Raw genomic sequence first — 24199 nt, forward strand, 5'->3', positions numbered from 1 at the left:
GGCTGAGCAGGAGCCTTCTCCTCGGACAAGGGTTGAGCAGGAGCCTCACCCTTGGAGACAGGCTGGGGGAATGGGTCCTGACGAGGAGGGAATGAGATGGGGTTGCGCATAGGGACATCTGCGGCGGCAGTGTCAGAGGGTTTGACAAGAGGCTCGTCAGCAGCAAGACGATCGGAAGGCTCCTTGATCTGAACACGAGGCGAGGAGGCGGCAGCGGAAGTTGAGCTGACATGCGAAGGACGCGAGGCGCCGGGGATGTAAGACGACATGAGACGGGAAGGAAGCGAGGCGTTTTGAGGAAGGTCTCTGTCATAGACAGGTGGCTGACCCTCGATGCGAGCCAACTCAGTCGGGAACTTGCGGTCATTCCACGAGTCGAGGTTATGAGGGTATGGAGTGACATGTTCTTCATCGGTGCGACGCTCGGCAGGCATGGAAGGGAGTCGACCGAGGCGCTGGTTGCGGCCAAATTGAGTGCTCAGGCGGAGCCAGAACTCTCTGACTTGGGCATCGAGAGGGGAGACCCAGTCTCTACCCAGTCCCTCGATACGGCAAGAAACCGACTCGTCTGTGGAAGACTTCTTGCGGTCGGCTGTGCTGAAGCAGATGCTGGGCAGGAGACCATGCGTGTCACAACGATAGAAGTTGGGGTTGTTGCTAACGCAGACGCGGCGGGCGAGGTCGCGGGCAGATGCCTGATATTCGGGGCTGTCAAGGACCATGGAGGGACCGCTGCCGTCATCAGCGAGACCCATGTCCTCGCCATCATCGTCTTCATCATAAGCAGGGGCAACAGCTGAGGATGTGTTGTCGGTTTGGAAGGTGGTGCAGGCATTGATGATGTCGTCAAGGTCGGGCACACCCAGCACGGCGGTGAGCATGTCCATGAACATTGAGCCCGGTTCAAGCATGTTGCTATGGTGCTGGTTGATGATAGGGATGTAAGCAACAGCGAGAGCCAGGAAGTAGCGAGAATATTGGTCGGAGACGGTGCGCATACTACCAGAGGCATGTTGTCTGGGGTCGGCGGGGCGGAAGTCAAGGACTCTGAGATCGCTCCACGACAAGAAGGTGTCAAGGAAGTGATCGGGGAGGATGGCCGAGTTGTTCGCAACGCGAAGCTCCTCTAGGTAGGGCAGCTCCTCCATAACAGTGCGGAGTGCGTCGACGTCAAAGAGAGTCTCTCCATGCATGTCGAGACGTCTGAGTGTGAAACGGACTTGAGGGAGAGCGTTGGCTGCGACAACAGCTTCCGCGGCGACGAAGTGGTGAAGAGGAACATCTCTTGCGGAGATGAACGCGCTGACGACAGGCTGATCTTGTCCTCGTTTTCGAGTCACAAGATAGATTCTGTCGTCACGACGGCGCAGATCCATGTTAGCCCAGGCCCAGCTCGTGACGGTAGCGCCCTCAACGGTAATGTCGAGGACGGCAAAGTTGACCTGGCTCCAAGAACCAAAGTCGGCAGCTTCGATGAGATGGTGCTGGTCCACGGGGCGCAGATGACGCAGAATCTCGCGGCCAATGTCAATGGGCAACGAGGCAAGTCTGTTCCATGCGCCGTGAGGGCGAGTGGCTACAGTGGTTGCAGTAGGAGCAGCAGCCACGGTAGGGGTGACAGATGCAACCGACTGGAGGGGAGGTGCATTCTGCGCAGCCATGTGTGGACCAACAGAGCGGCTAGGTCCTGCCACTAGAGCGGGTGTGGCAGGCGCAGCAGCCTGAGTGCGAATTGCTGCAGCTACGGCAAGTGCGGCAGACTGAGGACGGGGAGCGGCAGGCTGAGGGCGAGGCGCAGTGTGCGCAACTCGACGATGGGGAGGGAGGGGCTTGGGAGGCATGGTCTGTCGGGCAGTAAGCATTGAGTATTAAGAATGGTGAAGGGATAGATTGACTTACCAAGATCTTGTTGTAGGTTTATGAAAGGATAGAAGATCTTGTGATGCTTTGAAGGAAGACTTGAAGGTCTTGTGTTGCGCTTTGGTAAAGGTGGGAAGATCTTATTTTGCGTTTTGAGAAAGATTGTGAAATGCGGAAGGGTTGTCTGTGAAGGAAGGGGAGTGAGTTGGGGGTGGGAAGGTACAAGTCAATGGTAAAACTTACGGCTGGTGATATTGCGTTTGATGGGATTCACCAAGTGAGAGTGCGCGTGCGGAGGTGCCTCACTTGCTGAAGAGGTTCAGCGCGCAGTTAACGTGCACTGATAGATGCTGACACACCGATGATTGTGCGAGGCTAGTTTGAGGGTAGTCGGCGGTGCTATGATTGTAGAGGAGGAAAAGGTGGTGGTAGTGAGTGACAGCCGCCAGGGAACGCAAAAAGACGCTGGCAAATTGAGGGCTCCGTGGCGCTGCGTTTGCGACTGCCAAGGCGCAAATGCAGCGCCACGGAGCGCTCGATTGATTCTGACGAACGAGGTGTTGATGTTGATAAATGGTATCACGATATGCGGAAAATGTGTTTAATATCTGAAAGAAAGCGATAGCCACACGGGTTGTTGTTGCCAGGCTGTGATAAATGCGGGGTGGTGGACGCTGAAGGGACGACCCTGGTCATAAATTGCAAAGCGCACGTATAGAACTGTTACTATCCATGCTGCCCTCTAGAACAGTCGATATCAATATTTTGCAGTGACATAGGCTTGATTCGAGTGTCTAAAAGCTGCTATGTCTTTGTCTATGATCCCATGGCTCGGTGCTCACTACAGCAGTTAGAGGCATAACCTGTCTGGGTAGGCACCCGTGAAGCGAGACGTGACAGGAAAGCTTCGAGACGTCCACTGTCTGACACCGATACATGTCAGACGTCCACTTCTACAGTATCTACCATTCTGCCTGGTAGTCATCGACGTTGTTACGATTTTTTTTTTTTGTTAAAATGCACTTATCTGTCATTCAGTCCTCAAGTTCTGTACAATATATTTGCTGATACGAACATATATTCGTGAGCCCTGGTCTCCGCTGTTCACCATCGCGAATCGCGATAATGGAGAAGCACCATTTGAACAAGGACCACAGGTGAGAAATACCCTCAACACTTGCTCCGGCCGAGAGCGGGCCTCCTCTAACGTCTGTCTCCTGTTCCCAAACAGACGGAGGATGATTAGACAAACATGGCTAGGGCAAGCCAGCGCCTTGTCGCTAGTTACTACCAGGTGGTCCTCGTACTCTGTCTTCTGCTTCGCCGAATCGTCTCCAAGAAGCTCTTGCTGCTGTCATCAATTGTTACCGCCCCCAGATGGAAACCTCCAGACATGAAATCAGCCGATGATAGCCCTCGTCTTACAGACCCATGGGTAGCGATAATTGGCGATTATTGGATAGGGTATGTAGGCCTGAAGTGCCTTAGCAGTATAAAAAATATGGTGTAACCCAGACCTGGTAAACTATATTATCATTTCTCTCTAGAAGGATACAGAATGAAGCCAAAGACCTATTATTTCTTCTTTATACATATCATGAATCAATATTCTAGCAACATTGCACGAGCTTCAATACGGTATACGACTTTAGAATAAGCGAATATCCATAAGGTAATGTCTAATCCTATTGTTTGTATTTGCAGAATTGACTGCATATCGAGGCTTACGGCATTGCTACGGGTCACCACGAGAGGAGGATAAGAGCCATACTAATTAGCACAGGTAAAGAGAAGAGAAAAACAAAAATGTAGACTGGACGGCATGTGTCTTTACGTGCCGAAACGGATGCATATTTTGACAGATTATATTGTCGCTCTGCATTGATGTAAGAGAGTGGTTTCTCAAAGTTGTCCGTAAATGGCATGCAAGACAGGCCGAGAAGATTTGAGCATGCAAGACAGAGCTGAGCAGAAGCGGTTCTGAGATGGTCCGAGCGTCATCTTAAACGTTGTCTTTCGCGCGCTTGGTGCGAATATGCAAGTCAGAGCTCCTGGCATCCTCGTTTCCCCTCTATCCAAGTCTTCACCATCTTCCTTCCTCGCGCGCTGTCCAGGCGTACACTTTCATCTGTCGACACTCGGTCTGAGCGGACGTTTCTTGCGCACTTTTGTCGTGTGATTGTACATCACCCGGCGACGTTTCGCGCTGCACGAATTTGTCCTCGTTTTCAGTCCGCGACGACAGCTTATCCACCTTCACCCACAACTCGGCTCAAATCATCTCTTGACCTCACTGCGGCTCATACGATCACCAAGCGCATCCTTCACCGCGTCTCTAGATCATCATGGCATTCGGCGGAGGTTTTGGCGGATTTGGGTCAAACCAGAACAACACCTCAGGTTTCGGTGCTTCAGCTTTCGGATCGAGTGCGACTAATGCTGGTGAGTCGAGAGTTATCCATATTCTTCTTCCTCCGTTGATCGGCGCGCGCGACCTGGCGCAATTCTTCATTCAATGCTCTCTTACAGCCGCTGACTGACACCTCTTCCAGGAAACACGAACAACACGTTCGGCCAGCCAGCTGCATCCTCAAACTTGTTCGGCCAATCTACTGGCACAGCATTCGGTCAACAGCCCGCTGTTGCCTCAAACACGTTCGGCGCTTCTACTACTGGAGGCGGATTTGGAGGTATGTTTCAATAACTGTCAAGCCTGACTGCACCTCACTACTGTCGTGTTCAAGTTTTCATATTCTGACTCTTACCCTTTCTAGGTTTCGGTTCGAACGCCGCGACTGCTACACCATCTACGTTTGGTGCTTCCACAGCTCCTACATCTTCGCCATTCGGCGCCGTGAACAAGCCCACCTTCGGTGCAACTCCTGCTTCAGGAGGAGGAGGAATATTCGGAGGCGGTTCCTCGACTTTCGGAAACAACGGATTCGGGAGTTCCAATACTGGAGGAAGCAACACGTTTGGTGGAGCTAAACCTACAACCACGGGAAACACAATGTTCGGCTCTGGCACATTCGGTAATACATCTACCCAACCCACAAACAACGGTACGGGCTCCACGCCTTTCTCGGCCTTTATCGAAAAGGACAATGCCGCCAATACCAACAGTCATTATCAATCGATCACCTTCATGCAACCTTATCAAGCATTCTCCTTCGAGGAGTTAAGGCTTGCAGACTACTCGGCTGGTCGTAAGGTTGGCAATGCGAATGGCCAAGCTGGAGCGTTTGGTCAAGCCTCGGGTTTCGGCAGCGGGTTCAACTCTGGTCAAGCTGCTTCAACTTCAACTTTCGGCGCTCCCCAGGCCACCAACACAGGAGGTGGCATATTTGGCGCACAGGCGAGCACACCTGCTACAGGCACCTTCGGGTCGGGTTTCGGGCAGCAGAACAATTCTACATCTACAGGATTGTTTGGTCAGCAAAACAAGCCCGCGTCTGGTGGAATATTTGGAAATGCACCTGCCTCAACCGCTAATGCAACAAGTACGCCATTTGGCGCATCCACGTCCAACACGTTCGGCACCTTCGGCCAGCAGAACAACAACTCGAACTCTACAGGCTTGTTTGGTCAGCAGAGTAAGCCCACAGGGATGTTTGGAAATTCGAGCGCACCAACTTCCACCTCAACATTCGGCAGCACTCCTGCAGCTTCTTCAACTCCATTCGGAGGTTCCTCGACAGGAGCATTTGGCCAGGCTGCGAACACAAACACCACTGGTGGCACAGGCCTGTTCGGCCAGAATACTACCAACAACACTGCTAGTCCATTTGGAACTCAGGCTCCTGCTGCTAACACAGGTAACAATCTATTCGGTGGAGGCGGCAATGCATTTGGCCAGAACAACCAGAATCAACAGCAGAATCAGACCGGCACAACCAACAATCTGTTCGGCGGCGGCTTTGGCCAGAACAATCAGCAAAAGCCTAGTCCATTCGGTGGTGCGGCCAGTGGTACATCGAGTAATCTATTTGGGGGTGCTCAAACACAGCAGAGCAATACCTCTGGCGGCCTCTTCAATCAGGCAAGCAATAATAACCAAGCTCAAACTAATTCGCTTTTCGGGGCTAAGCCTGCAACTGGAAACTTATTCGGATCTTCTCAACCTCAGCAAAACACGGGAACTGGCTTATTTGGTGGAGGTCAAGCTCAGCAGAGCACTCCATCTCTCTTTGGCAATCAAAGCAACCAACAGAAGCCCGCGACTGGATTATTTGGAAACACTGGCGCCCAACCAGCCGCTTCTAACTCACTCTTCGGTGGTAACCAGAACCAGCAACAGAACACAGGCAACAGCTTGTTTGGGGGCAGCACTCAACAATCTGGTCAGTCGAATGGATCATTTGGCCAGAGTAATCAGCAACAATCTAGCTTTGCTGCTACTTTGTTGACCAACCCTTATGGCAACGACCAGCTCTTCAGCAACCTCGGTAGCCCTGCTCCTGCTGTGGGACCCCTCGCTACACCCCTTTCTGGAGCGCAGAAGCCGGCTAAGCGCCCTGCTGCACTTCCACAGTTCAAGATCAACCCCAGTGCGAGCTTGCGTCTCATCACTCCTCAAAAGCGCTCAAACGGTTACGGTTTCTCATACGCCACTTACGGTACTCCTGGCAGTGCACAGAGCTTCACATCTAATGGCCTCGGAAGTAGCTTGTTGCAGTCAGGCGGTCTCAGCCGCTCTTTGGGCAAGAGCTTCTCTACTAGCAACCTTAACAAGAGTGTCGGCAGTGGCGACAGTGTTCTCGCTCCTGGAGCCTTCACGCCCAACAACAGATCATACACTGGCGGCAGCATTCGTAGACTGAAGATCGACCGTAACCTGAGAACTGATTTGTTCGGCGACAACACTCCCGTCGAGCCTCCTACTAAGCGCGTCAGCTTCGATGAAGGCGACAAGGGCAAGACCTCGACAAACGGCTATGTTGAGACTCCTGCTAGCAGTGCTCTCGTCCGCACTGAAACCGATGAGGCTGAACCATCTTCTGAAGACCTTGGCTACTCCCGTGCTGAGCGTCACACAACCGACGGTGCATCGGTGAACGGCACTTCCTCCACCAACCAAGTCAGAGGCAACGAACTTGCAATGGTGCCTGAAGATGGACCCGCCCCCGCCTCTTCCACCAAGCCTGTCTCTGCAAAGGACGTGCCACGCTCGCAGGCAGACCCTCAACCTGGAGACTACTGGATGAGCCCCTCCATGGAGGATCTCCGTAACATGTCTCGCCAGCAACTCAAGAGAGTCACCGGCTTCACTGTCGGCCGCCGAGGTGTCGGTAAGGTCGAATTTGATCCTGTGGACCTTACTCAGGTTCCCTTGGACGAGATTATCGACGATATTGTCAAGCTTAATGTGCGCCAAGTCACTGTCTACACTACCGGTGTCAACACTCCTCCCATGGGTCAGGGTCTCAACGTACCCTCTACCATCACGCTTGAGAACTCATGGCCTCGCGCTCAGGCTGGACGTCTTCCTGTTCACGAGCGTAAGGGCCAGCGTTACGAGAAGCACATTGAACGTCTGAAACGTGTTCAAGATACCGAATTCATCAGCTACGATCCTGAAACCGGCATCTGGGTCTTCCGCGTTCCGCACTTCACCACTTACGGGCTCGACGATGATGATGAGTCGGACGATGAAGCCGAGTATGGCAGTGACATGATGAGCACTGGCCAAGATCTTACTCCTAAGGGTAACAACACTGCTGTTCAAGAGATGTCTCAGGCCTCATCCGAGGAGGGTTCTGTCATCAGCGATGAAGATGATGAATCCAACCCTGATGACACCTTTGATTTTAAGAAAGGTCCGTCAAAAATCCTGCCTGGCAGCTTCGGTGCTCAGCCAATTCATAACGATGACGAAATGGCTGACGACAACGACGCTCAGGATCAGGAAGAGGATTCCTCCTATCTTGAACACCAAGACCCGCACTCGCACGAAGACCAGTTCAGGTCTTCCGGCAGCAGCAACGCACCTCCCGTTGAAGCTGTCGATGAACAAATGGAGGAGGAGATGGACTATGAGGAGATGGACGGACAGGATATGGCAGGATCGTTCCCTGAACCTGCCGCTCAAGCTCCGTACAACGACTATGGTATTTCTTTCAGTGGATCTCTCATGCCGAAATCAATTCTCAAAGCATCAACTATGTTAAATGGCACACCGAAGAAGGATCTCGCACTTGCAGGTGACTGGGCAGAACAACTTCAGAGAACTGCTAGCCCCAAGAAGCAAGATCGTCAGGCACTTCGTGAGCGTCAGAGTGTCATGGGTGCAGCCCCTGTTGATACCGCACCACCATTAGCTGCGTCTATTGCTGGCAAGGCTTTCTCTACGACTATGGATATTATGAACTCTCTTTGGGCACCTTCGGCTTCTGTCGCAGGTCATGGGTTGCAAACAAGCACTGTTGGTGGTAAAGGTTTTGAGGTTTGACTCCCCCGTGTCCTTTTTTGATTCTGCTCCAACAACACCTGCTTGTACCTACTTGGACTCGTACTAGGTCATGGTGACTTTTGCGCTGCTCTTGTCAACACTTTCCATATGTAAACGTGAACGAATGCTAAGATATTTCTTTTCCTTAGTGGCCCTACCAGAAGCAGTCGAGAACTGAGGATGCATTCGCCGACATGAACGAGAACGAACGTGGTTTCCACACATCCTTCAAGCCTCGCTGGGCTACAGATGGCACTCTTGTCTACAGCACCACCAGCGCCGCTCCTCCATTGTTCGGCAACATGATTGGCACCAAGAAACCCATCGTGTCAGAGCACAAGGATGTCCGCTTCGCCAAGTTCAAATCACCACAAGACACACTCACCACATCACTGCAGTTGCAACTACAACAGTCGGCTATCACTTCGGCTGAGACCTCGTTCGCTGCCATGGCAGAAAGCGTTGCGCACCCCGACACACCCGAAGCTCAGCACGAACGTTCTGTCTGGCGACTGGCTTCTATTCTGTTTGATCCCGTCGAGATTGGGTGTCCCGACTTGGTCAAGAACATCTCAAGCTCTGAAGTTGTCACACTCGAGTCACGCATTCGTCGTGACGCTTTGTCAAATTTCTGGGCTCAACTTGTTCATGCAGAGGCCGCACAGCATGCCAAGGATGCAGGCACAGCCGAGGAGAAGGCAATTGCATTCCTGAGTGGCAACAGCATCGAGGACGCCTGTTCAGCACTTCTCGAGGGTCGCGATTTCCGCCTTGCAACCATCGTAGCCCAACTTCCTGGCAACTCGAAGTCAAAGGAGATGATGGCCAAGCAGATCGAGAACTGGAGGTCACAAAACATGATCTCTGAGATGACTGAAGCAGTGCGCGCCTTGTATGAGCTTGTTGCTGGCAACACTTGCATCAGTGAAGGAAAGAGCGGTCCAGCTGAAGATAAAGCTTCGGCTTTCGGCATCTCATCGCGCTTTGGTCTCGATTGGCGCCGCTCCTTTGGACTGCGTCTCTGGTTCTCTGGTGCCAACGATTCGCTTGCAGATGCAGTGCAACTGTACATTGACGATCTCGCGGCAGACAAGGAGACTATTCGCCCCGTACCTTACTTTACTGAACAGTCACTCGCTCCTTCCTGGCATGACACTGACGCGCAAGGCAACGAGGATACTTTGCTTGGTCTGTTGAAGCTCTACTCGAGACAACCATCTTCGAATATCAGTGATGTCCGTTCCTTGGTCACCAACCTTCTGTCTCCAGCATCTGTCTCTGGAAGCCCACTCAACGCTCGCCTCTCATGGCAGCTGGCTACTCTCCTGCAGAAGAAGGGCCTTCTCACCGCTGCTGAGTTGAGCGACGCCGCCCTGGATCAGCTGTCTTTGACTCTTTCTGGCCAGCTCGAGGCTGCCAACGAACTTGTCTTTGCGACCAACGTCCTGCTTCATCTGACCAATGAGTCGGCTCGCGAGAAGCACATTCGCGACCTCCTTTACCGCCGCGCTGCCGCACTCTACGATGCAAGCAACCCCGACGCCCTTCCCACCGTCTTGACCCAAGACTTTGGTCTGCCCGAACAATGGCTCTGGCATGCTCGTGCACTCTACGCACGCTCGATGCTCGAAGATCACAATGCCGAAGTCAGCTATCTTCTTCGCGCCGGCGATTCAGCTCAAGCCCACGCCGTGCTCTGCCGTACCGTCGGTCCCGCAGCCATCATACAGCGCGAGTATGATAGTCTCCGCCAGCTTCTCGACCTCTTCCAGAACACGCTTTCTACAGAGACACTCGAGTCTTGGCGCACCGGCGGACAAGTCTACTCGGATTACACACACCTGCTCGACCTTGTACGCCGCGACGACGATGCCAGCCGTGCTACCAAGAAGGAACTGCTGGACCGCTTGACCGTCTCTCTGCCCGGTGTCCTCGAAGGTCGCACCGGCAAAGTTGACCTCGAAGAGCGTGTTGCCATTGGCGAGATGGCCGGTCTGGTCAAGGCTGAAGTGGAGAAGATGGGTAGAGAAGACAAGGGCGTGGATAGAAGTCTCGTCAACAGGCTTCCTGTTGCTGGTGCCAAGTACGCTACTCAGGGCGTTGATCTCAGCAGAGCTTACTACCGTGCTATTGTTGCTTAGAGAGAAGGAGGTGGAGACACGATGGAAGAGATTCATGCATTGTTCCTTCATTCATGGTTGTTGATTATTGAGGATTGATGGATGGTTCGGGAGAAATCACAGAGGAAAGAACCATGGAAGTCGAGGAAGTTGTATTATAAGGATTGAGATTACTGGTTATACAAAGCATTCAAAACAAGTTTTCATTTTCAACGTCTCTTATCATAATATGGTGTGTCTTTTGCTCATTGAAAAGGTGGAAGGGCGACGAAAGGTTCATCAAAGTTCATTGAACAAAGTAGCAATCTCACTCTCGGCACTTTATCCGTTCTTTCGAAAGCTAGGGTATATCAAATCACGCATCTACACACCAAGTCTCACAGACAAGAACTCCTTTGCCTCATCCTCTCCAACTCCACTGGCTCCACTCTCCTTGCTTTGTATCAATCCCATACGGTTAGCTCTAATCATGAACCACATGTCTCTTCTGTCGCCATTAAGCTCCTCCTTCAAGATTTCAGTCTTGAGTTTCTTCATCCACTCATTGTACAACTCCGGAACCTCAAGATCAGTGGCTTCTTCACGCATCACTCTGGTGGCCTCGAGTGCGCGAGCGTAGCCAGACTCGCCGACGGAGTTTCTAATGTAGTCGCGGATGATCTTGCCTAGTTGTTGAAAGGCTGACTCTACTTCTTTGTGGTCGCCTCTGTCTAGTATCTGTCTGAACTCTGGAACGGCGTTCTGGGATGAGATTTTGAGGGTGCCGCCTTGGGCCGACAGCAAAGCGGTAACGTCGAGTCCGGAAAGGGGTTTGGGGACATCGCGACGTCCTTTCTTCGATTTCGATTTCGGAGGTACTGTAGAAGATCAGCACAAATTTGGAAATGAGAAAACCTTGATTGCGCTTACCTTTCTTCACATCTGCAGCGGCTGCAACTGCCTTCAAAGAAGTCTTTGCGCTGTCAATCAACTCTTTTGGTGGGTTGGAGTACTTTATCAAAATCTCCGGCATTGGAGGCAGCTTCTCATCTGGATTGACCGCTCGGCTTCTGATCGCTTGGCTGATGCGGTGTAGAGCTGGTGAGAAAGTATCTTCGATAGGCGCGTATTCGGCCGGATTACTGTCGAACGTCAGCTGGGATAATGCAACAAGAGGGAGAAGTTACGTACCCGTCTTCATCTGCGCCAAAAGTAGAAAGGTCCATGGCGTCCACATAGTCGCTCATGGCGTCCTTCAAGTCATCATTGGGAAGGAATCTGTGTTGCTTGAGTTCTTTGCCAGAGACGGTGACGATTTTGTCCAAGGCAGGAAACCTGTAAGAACGCAAGTCCTCGGCGAAGGGCAGTTCGACCTCGAACAGACACTCAGCATCAGCATCGACGGATGGCGCCAAAAGGACCATGGTAGGACTTTTGCCATCCTTGGGGACTAGTCGCGCCACAGCATATGTGTCAAGCTCGTAAAGAGCACGGATGAATGATGACAAGGCCATGATAGCCTTCTCGTTCGTTCTCTGAGCAATGATGACATGAGTCTTTGACATGTCCAGATATCTCTCGTACTGTTTTGAGATTAGCCATAAATCCGAATTCAAGTAGCAGTAGACCTTACCTGATCTTTGGCGACAAAGCCAATAATGTCCATGCCCTGTTTACTCTCAAAGTCGGTCACGTTCTTGTCAGCCTCCTCGATTGGCACCACTGTGCTTCCATAGCTAAAGCCTCTTGCCAAGTCTTCTAGCTCGACCTCACGTTTACCACCTGGTGCCTCTTCATCAGGAACTTGGTAAGTGCGAGCATTCTTGACGGCAGCCAGATCATTTGGTTTGGATTCTTCATCAAGTGGCGGAAATTGCGATTGTGTCTCTCCTGGCGCCATATTTGTTTTGACAACGAATTGGCTTGCCGATGGGGCTTTCGCAACCATGACTCGTGGGTATCGCTCAACATCGATTGCCATAGCTGTATCATAGGTTTCGGGGTCGCCCAGGGTAAGGTAACCCCTGAATGAGTGCACAGGTCGTACTGTCTTCATTCGTGGGATTACCATCTCGTCAATGGCGAACCCAAGTGTGCCGTACAAGCCATTACAATCCTCGACCAGAGTCTTGAAGACCTTCTCGTTTTGGGCCTGATCCTGTTAGTAGATGGACAAGTCCATAAGGAGCTGGGTCATACTTTTGTGGCGTCCTTGTTCTCTTCCTTGATGCCGTATTCTGCATCATCGAAGTCGACTCCACTTATAGCTTGTCAGCATCATCAGATCGCAATGTATAACAGATAGGCTTACAGAATGACCAACTCAATCCCGTCCTCCTTGCACTTTTGAGTGATTGCATCGAGACCATCGGCATCTACACTACCGTTGCCGTTGGTGACCAGGATGATCTTTCGCGTGTATGCCAGCTTCTTGGTGACAGTCTCGATCATGTGAATGGCTACGACAAGCGCAGAGATAGCTTGTCAAGTTAGCATGCCGGGTTCAAAATCCATGATTTCAGACATACCATCGCCCACATCAGTATTGCTGGGCACAAGTTGCTGTTTTAGTCGGCGCACATCTGGCATCAATGCTCTGCGAGATGTAATTAGATAAGCTTCGTAAAGTCTTGAGATGTCGCTTACTGTCCAAGCTCCTTGAAGACGGTGATGTGTTGATATGCATCTTCATCGGGGTTGTCCAATGCGTTCAGAGTTCCTAGGATTCAGATCAGTTGCCTGTTCATGCACGAGACTCTTATCGATAGTGATCGATGTGTAGCGCTATTTTTCTTACCATCAGTTCGCAGACCGACAACTGCCAACATTGCTGTTTTGCGTTCATTGGATATCTAAACAGTCAATATTACAGTCTTGAAGACCATTCTGCTCTCATAGACCTACTGTTGTGGTGATCTTGTCCCAAACGTATGTTAAAGCCCAGTCTAGATCGCTGATTTCTCGTCCATTGCGCTTTTCGCCCATAGACTCGCCGAGGTCCACGATGTAGACGGTTGCCTCTTTCTGCGCCATGTTGAAGACACAGTATGCAGTCCAGATGCAAGAGTTGGAAATCGTCGTTGTGTTGTGTTTGGGGTCAAAAACAGTGGAAGCACCCGATGCGGAGGACGTGTCGACTTCGTGCTTGCAGGCAGCAACGAGCGTGTCGACCTTTCCTCAGATTCACATGAGACACTCTGGTATTGCAAGAAACTTACCTCACATAATCAAATTAATTCCGTAAGCTATAGCACAAACAAAAAGAGAGCCTCAAGACAGTCTGTGTTTGTCACAGTCAAGGCCGAGGCATACCAGTAATTTCGCCTACGTCACCACTTAAGCGATCTGGCGTGATATACTCTACCATTCGACACAACTCGACTTCTTCTGATCCCTATCGTCCTCCCAAAATCATCCAGCAAAAATGCCTTCCATAACGGACTACAAAGCGTATCATATTTTGAGTTATGGCTCTTTCCTCGGAGCCACGCTCTTCCAATCCTTCATCGGTGGCGTTGTCGCGTTCAAGGTGCTTCCACGAGCCCAATTCTCGACTCTGCAGAAAGCCACCTTCCCTATCTTCTTTGCCCTTCAGTCTGTCCTTGGCTTGACTCTCATGGTCACTTATCCTGGAGAAAAGCTGCTCGGTGTTGGAGGTCAATACATCAGAGAGAATGTCGGCTGGAGTGGCCTATTAGTGGACAGCAATAGATGGCCCGTTTTTGTGCCACTTGCGACCATTTTCGTTACCAGTGTCCTCAATTCTCTGATTATTGGCCCAGCCACAACCAAGACCATGAAGGAGCGTCATCACCAAGGTATGTTGCAGACGCTGGTGAGAATCTCGCCAAAGCTGACGTTTGCGTCTCAGAAACCCGCGATGGCAAGAAGTACTCTGATCCTGGCCCGCACTCCAAGGCAATGGAGCAACTGAACAAGACTTTTGGCATGTTGCACGGTGTGTCGACAATCATCAACCTGACCGCATTCGGGTGCGCCATTTGGTATGGCTTTGTCTTGGGCGAGAGATTGTAAGGCTTCTTTGTTCGCGAGACACAGACATGAGTAGAACATCAATCGGGCTCTAAATGTGAGCCAAAGAATAGATTTCGTATGTCACAATTGAACAAACACGCCTGTCTTCACTATCCACCGTCATGCGTGATGCTAATGGAAGTTTACCTGATGCTATCAAATCCCCGCATAAGAACATCCGTGTCGCTTCCGACCCTCGGGCGAGTTGTCGGAAGCCCGAACAACGTCCAATCTCATCTAATACATCATTTGCTCTTCTTCTTCTTCTTCTTCCTCCGCTCTTCCATTCAGTACTGTGTATAGTTTGCAACACGTTATTGATCCAACAGACATGTCTTCCTACACATCAGAATATCCTGCTGGCAACAAGTTTGACCCAGAATACAAGACTTTCTTTGAGAAGTTCTACGAGACATCTGATACTCCTACTGCTCATGAAGAATACTCCAAGCAGTTTACGCAAGATGCAACCTTGATCATGGCTTCCAAGAAAGTTCAAGGTCGTGAAGGTCTGTACATGAACCCAACAAGAATGAACATCCAGATTCTGACATGCGCAGAAATCTTGTCTCTGCGTAAAGGAATGTGGGAAAAGGTAAACCGACGAAAGCATACAGCGCTAAAGATATTCCCGTTCGGCCCCGACTCGAACGAAGTCATGCTCTACGGTATCGTAGAGTACGGTCTGAAAGACGGCCGAGAAGCTGCGGTTGATTGGGCTGCTCGTGCACACCTAGTCAAACAAAGCGGTGCAGTCATGATGGACTTCTATCAAGTATACTTGGTAAGTCATTCTGACCTCTTTGCCGCATGTACAGGCAGTCTCTGATACCACAATAGGATACTGCTGCACAGAATCCGAGCAAGTAATAGCACCGGGACTGCCTCAGCTTTCAGTCCTGCTCGATCATTTTTACAGGATTAGGAAGGCTCTCTGTCCACCAAATATACTCAAAAAAGATGAAATCGAAACCGTTCCTCCGCAATCGCCTCCAAACTTCTTATTGCAACTCTGTCGAGCCCCTTACATGGCTCCAAGATATATGAAGACATCACATTCGACTGACATTAGAGACTGCCTTCTGAACGTCAAGTTTGATCATATCAAACAAGTGGGTATGTTGACGATAGCTCGCAAGTCTGCAATCCTACATCATCTTTTTCCAATACCAAATTCACCTTCGACGACAGAATTGCTCGAAGAGGCATCAGATGCTGTCCGAAAACTGACTTCATTTCGGAGTGGTTGGGCTTGATTATACTTACAGCTGACATTCTAAAACTGCACACTTTAGTCTGGCACTTTGCTGTGATCTGTAGAACAAAGAATATCAAAACACTGTGGGTGACTAAGGGCTGTGTTGTTTCCCAAGCCGGCAGCCCTTTCTTTGAGACACTATCTCAAAGCACAAATCTTCGACGCATCCGGAGCGCCCCCATTGAGAGTTCGCAGGAATCTTGCACGCAAGCTCATGTTGTTTACTTTTGGCTCACTTTTTCCGTCGTTCTGGGTTTATTGGTTGAACACCCGCTTTCTTTGTTGCCGTCCCAAGCATCATTGTCATTGTTTTCCAACGCATAACATTGCATCGCTTCACTTCCTTTCGCCAACTCAACTTTGAGCGCGTCCCCAATCTTCTACGAAGCTCTTCCATCGCACTGTTGACTACTTCCACCACCTTCCGACACCATGGCTCTGCGCAACTTCGGAAATGCGCTCCTCCATGTGTCCTACATCGCTGGCGCTATCTGGATAGGCGCCCATGAACTGGCCCTCCACAACATCACAGACAGCGACGTCTACAAGGGGCCGATCGAGTCTCCTGTCGCTTATCCCCTCGATGCCCCTGTCGTCCCCTCGGTTGAACCCCTCCAGCAATTCACTTCCATTTCAACCATCTTCGACGCTCCAACCATTACCACGACCATGACGGAGTACATCACAGTCACTAGAGACAATGGTCCAACCCCAGTGCCCACTTTCCACGAGCTATCTTCTCGCAACCCCTATGCAAACAACTCGTTTGTCCTGGGCGCCATCCCCTATGTCGTTCCATTCTTCAAAAGCTCCTACGGCCAGGCTCTCACCCACATCCTCAGCTCTCTTAGCACCCACCCCGTCACCAAAGCTATCTATCAAGCTACCGCCTCCCTCCTCAGTTTCCTCCTCTATCTTTGGTCGATCCTACCTGGAGGCAAGCAAGGTCTAAACACTTTGGTACTTGCACTATTCCTCTATGCACTCCAGTTCGCATATGTGTGGAACCCTCTGGCCAGATGGTTCTCCAGATTTTTCCGCCGTCGTGGCAACAAGTCACCTCCTTCTCATGATTCCGGTCCATCTCCTCCTCCCTCACCTCCCTCTAGCGGACGCCCTGGTGGAGATGATAACGACTCTCGCCCAGCCAGCCCGAAGTCACCCAAGGAAACATCATCTACTGGAACCCAGACTACACCTGGCAGCACTCAATCGGCCGAAACCCAGACCACAGATCTTGTTACCGAAGGCGAGCGGAGTTGTCTGAATGAGGTTGCACGTTTGCAAGCCCAGCTTGAAATACTACGAAAAGAGGTCGCTCAATCCAATGCAGACATTGGAACTCGAGATATCATCATCGCGGACCGCAACATAACCATTGATCAGTACAAAAACGAACGCGAATCCGATGCTCAGGACCACAGGCGTGAGATCGACAGATTGCAGGCACAGATTAATGCCGCTGCCTCGAGCTCCGAAGCTGAGAGCGACGAGATCAAGCGCTTCAAAGAGGCACACGAGGCACAGATCAGGACCCTCCAAACAAACCATGACTCCACGGTACAGAACCTCGAGTCAGAGGTCCAGAGACTCCAGACCGAGAACGACGATCTCAGGCATAACAATGAACGCCTGCAGAATGAAAAGAGCGCCCTGAGCCAGCAGAGCGAGAGCAGCTCCGGCACAGCTGAGAATACCAACAGTGCCGAAGAGAGACAGAGACTCGAACACCAGGTCAGAGACTTGCAGGAGGAGGTCCGATCTCTCACAGCAGCCCAGGAGCAACAGCAGAAACTCTCTCTTGAGGCACAGACTGAGCAAGAAACGGCCCTCGCAGACTCCAAGCACATGGTCGAGGCTCTTGAGAGTACGAGGACCGGGCTCACCCAACAGAACGAGGCACTGCTCGAGCAGGAGAGAGCAGCCAGGCAGGCCGAGGAGAAGGCCAAGGCAGATGCCGAGGCATTGCAGAAGAAGGTTGACTCGCTTGAGCATTCACACTCGCTCGCTAGAGCTGGCAATGAAGCAGCCGCTGGATCACAGCAAGAGATTGCCGACGCGAGAAAGCGCGAGGGGGAACTGCAAGCTCGCGTCAACGACTTGCAGCAGAGACTCTCAGAGGCTGAAGCTGCCAGGAATGCAGCCGTCAGACAGCAGCAAGACGATGCCGCCACAGCACAGCGCCTGAGAGAGTCCGAAGAGCAGTTGACCAGGCGTATAAGCAATCTTGAGCAGGGTCTCTTGCAGGCTGAAAACGTCCACGCGGCTGATTTAAAGCAGCAGCAGGAGAAGAACGAGGCTGCCGCAGTGCAAAAAGACGAGGCCCTGGATACCCTCACGGCCGCCCTTCAGAAGGCCAACGATGACAACATCAACCTGCAACATGAACTTTCAGAGGTCCAGGAGAAGAACCGAACAATACTTGAGCAGGGTCAGGAGCTGCTGGAAGCGAATCAAACAATGCGTAAGCAGGGACAGGAGCTGCTGGAAGCCAATGAAACGATGCGTAAGCAGGGACAGGATCTGCTAAAGGAGCAGCAGGAGCTGCAAACAGTTCGTGACCAGTACGCAGCCCTCAACGAGAGGTACGAGAAAGAGGGTGGCGCACTGCAAAGAGATTATGAATCTCTGAAGCAGGCCTATAACGAACAGGCCCAAAAGTGCGCGGACGAGAAGAGCGTTCTGGAAGCGCAAGCCCAGAAGATACTCCAATACGAGAAGCAGAATTGTGAAGGCCTGCGCAAGAGCATCAAAGACCTGAAAGCCACGGTCAACCAAAAGGAAGAAGAGAATTCTCGAGCACGAGACAAGATCTCAGCTCTGCAGAACGAAGTTAAGATGCAGCGTTGGGCAAATGATAATCTGATTACTACAAACAACAACCTGGCAAATCGAGATGCGCCGAACTTGTCCGCAGCTGATGCAGCCCAGAATACCAACAATACTCCATCTCCCTCCAAGGATACGCCGATGGAGAATACCAACCCAACTGTTCAACCGACTCCCTTCACCAACCCTCCTGTCTTCCTCCCACCTGGAGCATCTCCCGTCAACTCAACCACGCAGTCACCCGGCGTTCGTAAAATCCTTACAGCTCACGGCCCTCGCAGCAGATCACCCAAGAAAGGTACCTATGGTGAGTCTAAAGATCCCGCCCAAGAAATTTTAGACTGGTGTAATGACATCCCAGGCGATAACACGACGTCTACATCTGGACTTGCCAATCTTCCTACGGAGACGCCTCGTAGCACTCCCGGACAATCACCTGTGCGCCCCATATTCGACCTCCAGTCATCTCGTCCTTCTGGTCTGAACGTCTTCGAGACTGTGAATGGTCCTACTCGCCAGGTCAATACTGATTTCACCAATGGGGCGCTCAGCAACGCTCCAGCCTTGCAACCCAACCACAACTTCGCTACTGGGGCTGCTGGACATGCACAGAACCCTTCTGCACTAGGAACCCCTCTCGATCCTGCTCTAGGCGGCACGGCTCCTTCGATCACTTCAGGTGCTGCAAGTACTCCCATGTTGACTCGCGATCAGGAGCGTGCAATACACAATGCACGAGATATTGAGTTCCGACAACAACTCCAGCACGAGGAAAGGAAGAAAGAGAGCGAGCGAGCGTACATGGAGATCCTTCGTAATGAGCTTGGTAATTTCGATGGTCAATATGAAGGCGATGATCCGCCAGACGCTGCGCAGACATCCGCCACTAATGGGAACGGAGACACAGATATGGCTGGGGCTCCGCCTAGCAGGTTGGTCGTGGGCTCGAGACAGGAGCACGACTATCTGAGAAGTATGCCCGACAACGAGAATGGACGCCATGATGCATTGTACAGACGCCATAACTACAGAGCTCCTGATACCCTCGATGAATTCGAATCACCGATATACTACAGCGATTTTGTACAGGGCTCGGATGCAGAAATCAGCTTCTTACATTCTACAATGCCAGCAAACCAGGACGGTCGCTTTGACGATTTGTACAGAGGCAACAACTACAAGGTGCCTGATTCCTGGGATGATTTCGACAATCCTGTCTGGTACTAGACACGCCACTCATACTCACCTTTCCCTTTCCAGTATCTTTGTTTAACGTTCTGCGATTATTGGAAGTTTTGGTTCGATTTTCTGTCGGCTGTCGGAGTAAAGTGAATAGAGAAAATATCATAAAAGGATCCTTTTCCATCATTTCATGTGCCCCTTTTAGCATGGTGAAAGCTTTCTCGAGATTCAGGCATGAGGGCCATGATCTTTCAATGGATAGTAAGAGCTTGTTAGGATTAAGACTGCAGGAACGCTCTGCCGAGACATTTTCCATTAAAGGATGGCAGCTCTTACTGATTGTGATTTGGTCCTTCCTGATGTTTTGCTAGAGCTAGACACCTACTAGGTGAGAGAACGTATGACCGAGTGTTTTGAGCGCCAACTACTGGTAGCTTCTTGCCTTTCACGGTAGAGAGCGCCTTCTATTCAGTTGGAAGGAGCGAGATACAAATGGCAACAACTTGCTGATCTAGCTCCATACTTCAGTTGGCCTGCTGTCAGCACGTTACGCCAAATGCTCTGTTTTTCGGATGACTTCATTGCCCAGCTCTACAGTATCAAGCTTTTACCTCCCCTTCCAGCTTCCTCCGTAAACAAATTGCTTCCCAGGCACGTCTGACAACATCAGCACTAGTCCCACCTAGCAACCTTATTGCCTCTTCCACCTCTACCAGGTGACCAACATAGAAAGCCTCATCCTCATCAACACCAGTGCCTTCATGTCTATTCGGCTGATACATCCCATCACTCCTTGCATCCATCTTTTCCCTCTCCTTCAACGTCGTATTCTCAGGAAACGCCTCAGGCATCACCCACCCATCCGTCGACACCTTATTCAACGACTCCTCAAGCTGTTCAGGTATTGTCTCGGCCGCAAACCAAAAAAGCATATACTGATAATCTCTCGCCACTGGCATCAATCTCGTCGCCAAAGGTTCTATAACCCATTTCTGTTCTTCTTGGCTGGTTCCAGCGGGAGACGGTTGCAAGTGATCAATAGGTAAAGGCAGTAATCTGCATCTGTACCCAGACTCCTCGAAGCCTTCTCTAATTGCTGTAGTGGTGGTTTCTTCACTTGCGTCTTTGCGGCCTTTGGGGAGGAAGTAGACGTTTGAGCGTGTGTCTCTGCAGATGACGATGCGATTTGTGGCGAGGTGAAATATTGTCACTCCTGCACCTGTTGTTTATCTTGTGTCAGACAATAACACTCTTGATGATTGTCGAGTGGTTTCTGACATTTAGGTGTTGATGAAGTAAAACTTGAGATATATACAGCGAGTTTTGAGGAGGAGAGATGGAGAAACAGAAAAGATCATCATACCTATCACTAAACTGTTGCTAGGAAAATACTTGTCCACAGGCGCACTAGCATGGACACGTCTTGAAGGAGGCATTATTGCTTCAGTCCCGAGAGCAAGACAGGCAATATATTTTATCGTTGAAACAACGCTGATGTTTGCTCTTCTCCTAGCCCGAGAACACTGAGGCAAATAAATACCAATCAAATGATCAGATAATCCAGATATAAGCAAAGTAAAACGAAAACAGCTTTCGACATTCCACAGCGAAGAAGAAGTCAAGAAAGAACCCGCTAGTCGCTTAAATTGACCCACTAGAAGTTGATCGATTGATGAGGCTCTGTTATTTCCTTTTTTGCGGGAGCTCAAAATGCTTGACAAGTGTGGAGAGAGAAGCAAAGAAGCTTCGTAAACTCCCAAACGGTCCGTGCTGGCTCCCAATGACGATCATTCTTCATCACGGTCATGTTTCGCGACAAGCAAAGTTGCGCTGATAGCTCTTTGCTTTTTTGCAATCTGATCGGTGTGAGGCTCATCATCGGTCCACTGGAGCTTTGCTAAGCTATAGCTAGCTAAAGAGGAGCTTTGTTCCCTCTTGTCCTAAAGCTCCTTCTTTCCTCAATCTCAAAGCCACAACTCAACATACTATTGTGCGGACCATCTATCTTCATTGGACCTGTCACATAATTGGAACAAAGAGTACTGGTTTCAGAACGGATTCTGGATTTCTTGAATATCATCATATCTGTCTCTTCGCACGACAATGCCAGCCGATGCTTGCTGCTACGATGGAACTTCTTTCTCAATTCTTTTCATGCCATATTCATATCGTTTCAAGGAAAAGAGATGACCAAAAGAAAAGACAAAAAATGCTCATGGTGACATAAGAAATGCCTGCAACCTCTCCCTCAAGCTGTCGAGAAGAAGTGATAAGAAAGAAAAATACAAGGGACATGAACGGCATTAGCAAGAGAATTTGATAGGAGGGTTTCCAGGTCGAAGCGAGTGTGTAGGATGACTGAAGATGGCTAGCCGTCTCGAACGCAAAGGACTCTTAGGCTCGAATGGCTTCAACCTCGTAGGACGTTTTACTCCCACTCATCGGTACCATAGGAGCAGCCTTGCGGAGGTCCGGCTGCAGTGAAAAAGGAAAACGCTAAAAGTGACAGCAAAATAGATGGTGAGTTTCCTGGACACTGGAGGGTCCAAGATTCGGCCAATGGCACGAGGCTTTCCAGAAGAACAAGAGAACAAGTGAACAAGAGTTTTGGGATTACTCTTCCATTGTGCCAAAGACGCCATCGTCGGCTTCATCTGCTCTGCTGGTTTCGTCATCATCATCCGAGTACGACTCCTCTTCCATATCGACATCTTCGTGGAACTGATGAGCATTTGCCAAGGAGCTTGGCTGGTACGAGTTCTGGTATCTTGCAGGAAGAGGAGGCACCGGAGGCACATCCTTGCCCAAGCTGGTGGGACCATAAGTTGGGGTGCCATAGCTGCAGCTGAGTAGGCCGACTGCAGCAGCAAGGTCCGCTTGGTCCTCATCGGGATAGCTCTGGGCAAGAGAAGAGGCAGCAGTGATGGGCCTGCTGCTTGAAGTGCTCCAGTGACGGGCGTGCGATGATCCAGCAGGAGCTGAGAATTCAGACTGGTACGAGCGCGAAACAAGGCTGCTGGCGTTGCTGTAGCGCTTGTTGTGTCCGAAAGATTGCTCACCATGAGGAGGAGGCGTCGTCTCGGCCGAGCTGATGTCGTCTTCTCTAGAGTCAGAGCCCGAGGCAGCAGGCGAGGCAGACGAGTTGTCGCTGTCGCTGAGTTTGCTGTCTCCGGTGGTTGCATCTCCGTTCATGGCGACAAGGACTGAGGCAGCTTCTAACAATTGCACTTGCTGGTGCTTGGAGATGAGGAGTTTGGACGTGTACTGCCATTCCGGAGTGTGCTCCCAACTGTAGGATCAATTAGTACGGGGTATAAAATCTAGGTAAGTGCAATGGCTGAACTAACAGATGTTTCGTCAAACAACTGCTGTGCTTATAGCCCTTTCCGCAGGTTTCACACTTGAGCTCACCAGCAGCCGATTTCTTCTTTGTCAAGACGGAACCGTCGCTGCCACGACGAGCCTTGATCTTCTTGTCATCGGCAGGCTTGTCGCCCTGAGGCAAGCTGCTAGGGGGAGAAGGATAGCTAGCCTGGCCTAGGGAACCAAGAGCGCTGCGTGAGGAGATGGATTTACGGGCAGCGTTGGATTGATCGATATTGATGGCTTGGGAGATTGCTTGGGCACTGGTTGCGGCGCTCAGAGTGGTGCTCTTGCGGCGGGTAACACGGTGAGTGGGGTTATAGGAAGAGCCGAGCATCGAAGGCGTGTTGTGGGAACGGGAGTAGGAGTTGCGAGATGGCAGACTGCCAGAGACCGAGGCACGGTGCGGTGTGTCCTGTTGGGTTGCTTATCAGCTGGCGGCATGTCGGCGGTCGAGGGCAGCAGACATACCCTTGCGACAGTCATTGTGGAGTGAATTGCTGTATACTGTGGTATACTGCTTGAAGTAGGTGGTTGCTGCTCTCCCGAGACTTTTTTTTGGAGATTGTCGGTTGCACAGCCTCAACAACAAAGACGGACGATGGATCGGCAAGGCGGCAGGAATGGAGAGTCGGGTGGTGTGATTGCGAGAGCGGTAGAGGTCGGCGGGTAGTGGAAAGGTGCGTCGAGCGTGTAGAGGGTTCAATGGGATGAGTACGGTGATGCGTGAGTCTTGAGGTGTTGGAGAGAGTCAGAGTCAGGCGGAGGAAAGTGGCAGAGAAAGTGGTGGTAGCAACTGGTCAAGAGACCGAAGGTGCTAGCGGATCCCCCGCTTGAAGGGTGGAGCGACCGGCCAGCCCAATCACAGCTGCTCCTCCAAGAGACAAAGCCCCGAAACGTGCTTTCCTGATCTTATCTCACCACCAATTTGCTCCTTTTGTGCCTGTTTTCCCCTGTGCTTTTTCACTTCTTCTACCTTTGTTTTACAATACCCTTTTGCTCATTGTCCTGCTCCGATCCTGTCTCTCTAAACGCTTCACAAACAAAAACAACCACGCAGGGATTCGAGGCACGTAATGCGCACCCTCCTGTGGCCGTGTGGGACCTGCGGCTAGGAAACGCCTC

General features: G+C 51.0%; 8 protein-coding genes across 8 annotated transcripts; 4 read left to right on the forward strand and 4 right to left on the reverse strand.

Moving 5' to 3' along the window:
• Positions 1-27: 27 nt before the first annotated feature.
• On the reverse strand, positions 28-1841 carry M437DRAFT_84369 (uncharacterized protein; the record flags this gene model as incomplete). The annotated part of the gene is made up of 1 exon (XM_041028091.1): positions 28-1841. A coding segment is annotated over one exon (1814 nt), but the record flags the coding sequence as incomplete, so codon positions are not given.
• Positions 1842-4205: 2364 nt separating this feature from the next.
• Positions 4206-10449, forward strand: M437DRAFT_48873 (uncharacterized protein; the record flags this gene model as incomplete). The annotated part of the gene is made up of 4 exons (XM_041021739.1): positions 4206-4302; positions 4413-4487; positions 4635-8302; positions 8458-10449. 4 exons carry the CDS (start codon positions 4206-4208, stop codon positions 10447-10449), a joined length of 5832 nt encoding a protein of 1943 aa, XP_040879685.1.
• A 342-nt stretch (positions 10450-10791) lies between these two features.
• Positions 10792-13440, reverse strand: M437DRAFT_84371 (SPOC domain-like protein; the record flags this gene model as incomplete). The annotated part of the gene is made up of 10 exons (XM_041028092.1): positions 10792-11285; positions 11338-11549; positions 11599-11990; positions 12041-12559; positions 12607-12667; positions 12719-12887; positions 12936-13003; positions 13054-13126; positions 13205-13259; positions 13312-13440. The coding sequence occupies 10 exons, from the start codon at positions 13438-13440 to the stop codon at positions 10792-10794; spliced, it is 2172 nt and encodes a 723-aa protein (XP_040879686.1).
• A 391-nt stretch (positions 13441-13831) lies between these two features.
• Positions 13832-14442, forward strand: M437DRAFT_75212 (uncharacterized protein; the record flags this gene model as incomplete). Its single annotated transcript, XM_041026371.1, has 2 exons — positions 13832-14225; positions 14279-14442. 2 exons carry the CDS (start codon positions 13832-13834, stop codon positions 14440-14442), a joined length of 558 nt encoding a protein of 185 aa, XP_040879687.1.
• Positions 14443-14773: 331 nt separating this feature from the next.
• M437DRAFT_75213 (uncharacterized protein) lies at positions 14774-15312 on the forward strand (the record flags this gene model as incomplete). The annotated part of the gene is made up of 3 exons (XM_041026372.1): positions 14774-14951; positions 15003-15226; positions 15283-15312. 3 exons carry the CDS (start codon positions 14774-14776, stop codon positions 15310-15312), a joined length of 432 nt encoding a protein of 143 aa, XP_040879688.1.
• Positions 15313-16132: 820 nt separating this feature from the next.
• M437DRAFT_84374 (uncharacterized protein) lies at positions 16133-19756 on the forward strand (the record flags this gene model as incomplete). The annotated part of the gene is made up of 1 exon (XM_041028093.1): positions 16133-19756. The coding sequence occupies one exon, from the start codon at positions 16133-16135 to the stop codon at positions 19754-19756; it is 3624 nt and encodes a 1207-aa protein (XP_040879689.1).
• A 554-nt stretch (positions 19757-20310) lies between these two features.
• Positions 20311-21147, reverse strand: M437DRAFT_48603 (uncharacterized protein; the record flags this gene model as incomplete). Its single annotated transcript, XM_041021697.1, has 2 exons — positions 20311-20930; positions 21075-21147. The coding sequence occupies 2 exons, from the start codon at positions 21145-21147 to the stop codon at positions 20311-20313; spliced, it is 693 nt and encodes a 230-aa protein (XP_040879690.1).
• A 1177-nt stretch (positions 21148-22324) lies between these two features.
• On the reverse strand, positions 22325-23492 carry M437DRAFT_48582 (uncharacterized protein; the record flags this gene model as incomplete). Its single annotated transcript, XM_041021693.1, has 2 exons — positions 22325-23000; positions 23059-23492. Coding segments are annotated over 2 exons (1110 nt in total), but the record flags the coding sequence as incomplete, so codon positions are not given.
• Positions 23493-24199: the final 707 nt, after the last annotated feature.

This window comes from Aureobasidium melanogenum (genome assembly GCF_000721775.1).
Source record: "Aureobasidium melanogenum CBS 110374 unplaced genomic scaffold scaffold_10, whole genome shotgun sequence".
NCBI classification, from domain to species: Eukaryota; Fungi; Ascomycota; class Dothideomycetes; order Dothideales; family Saccotheciaceae; genus Aureobasidium; species Aureobasidium melanogenum.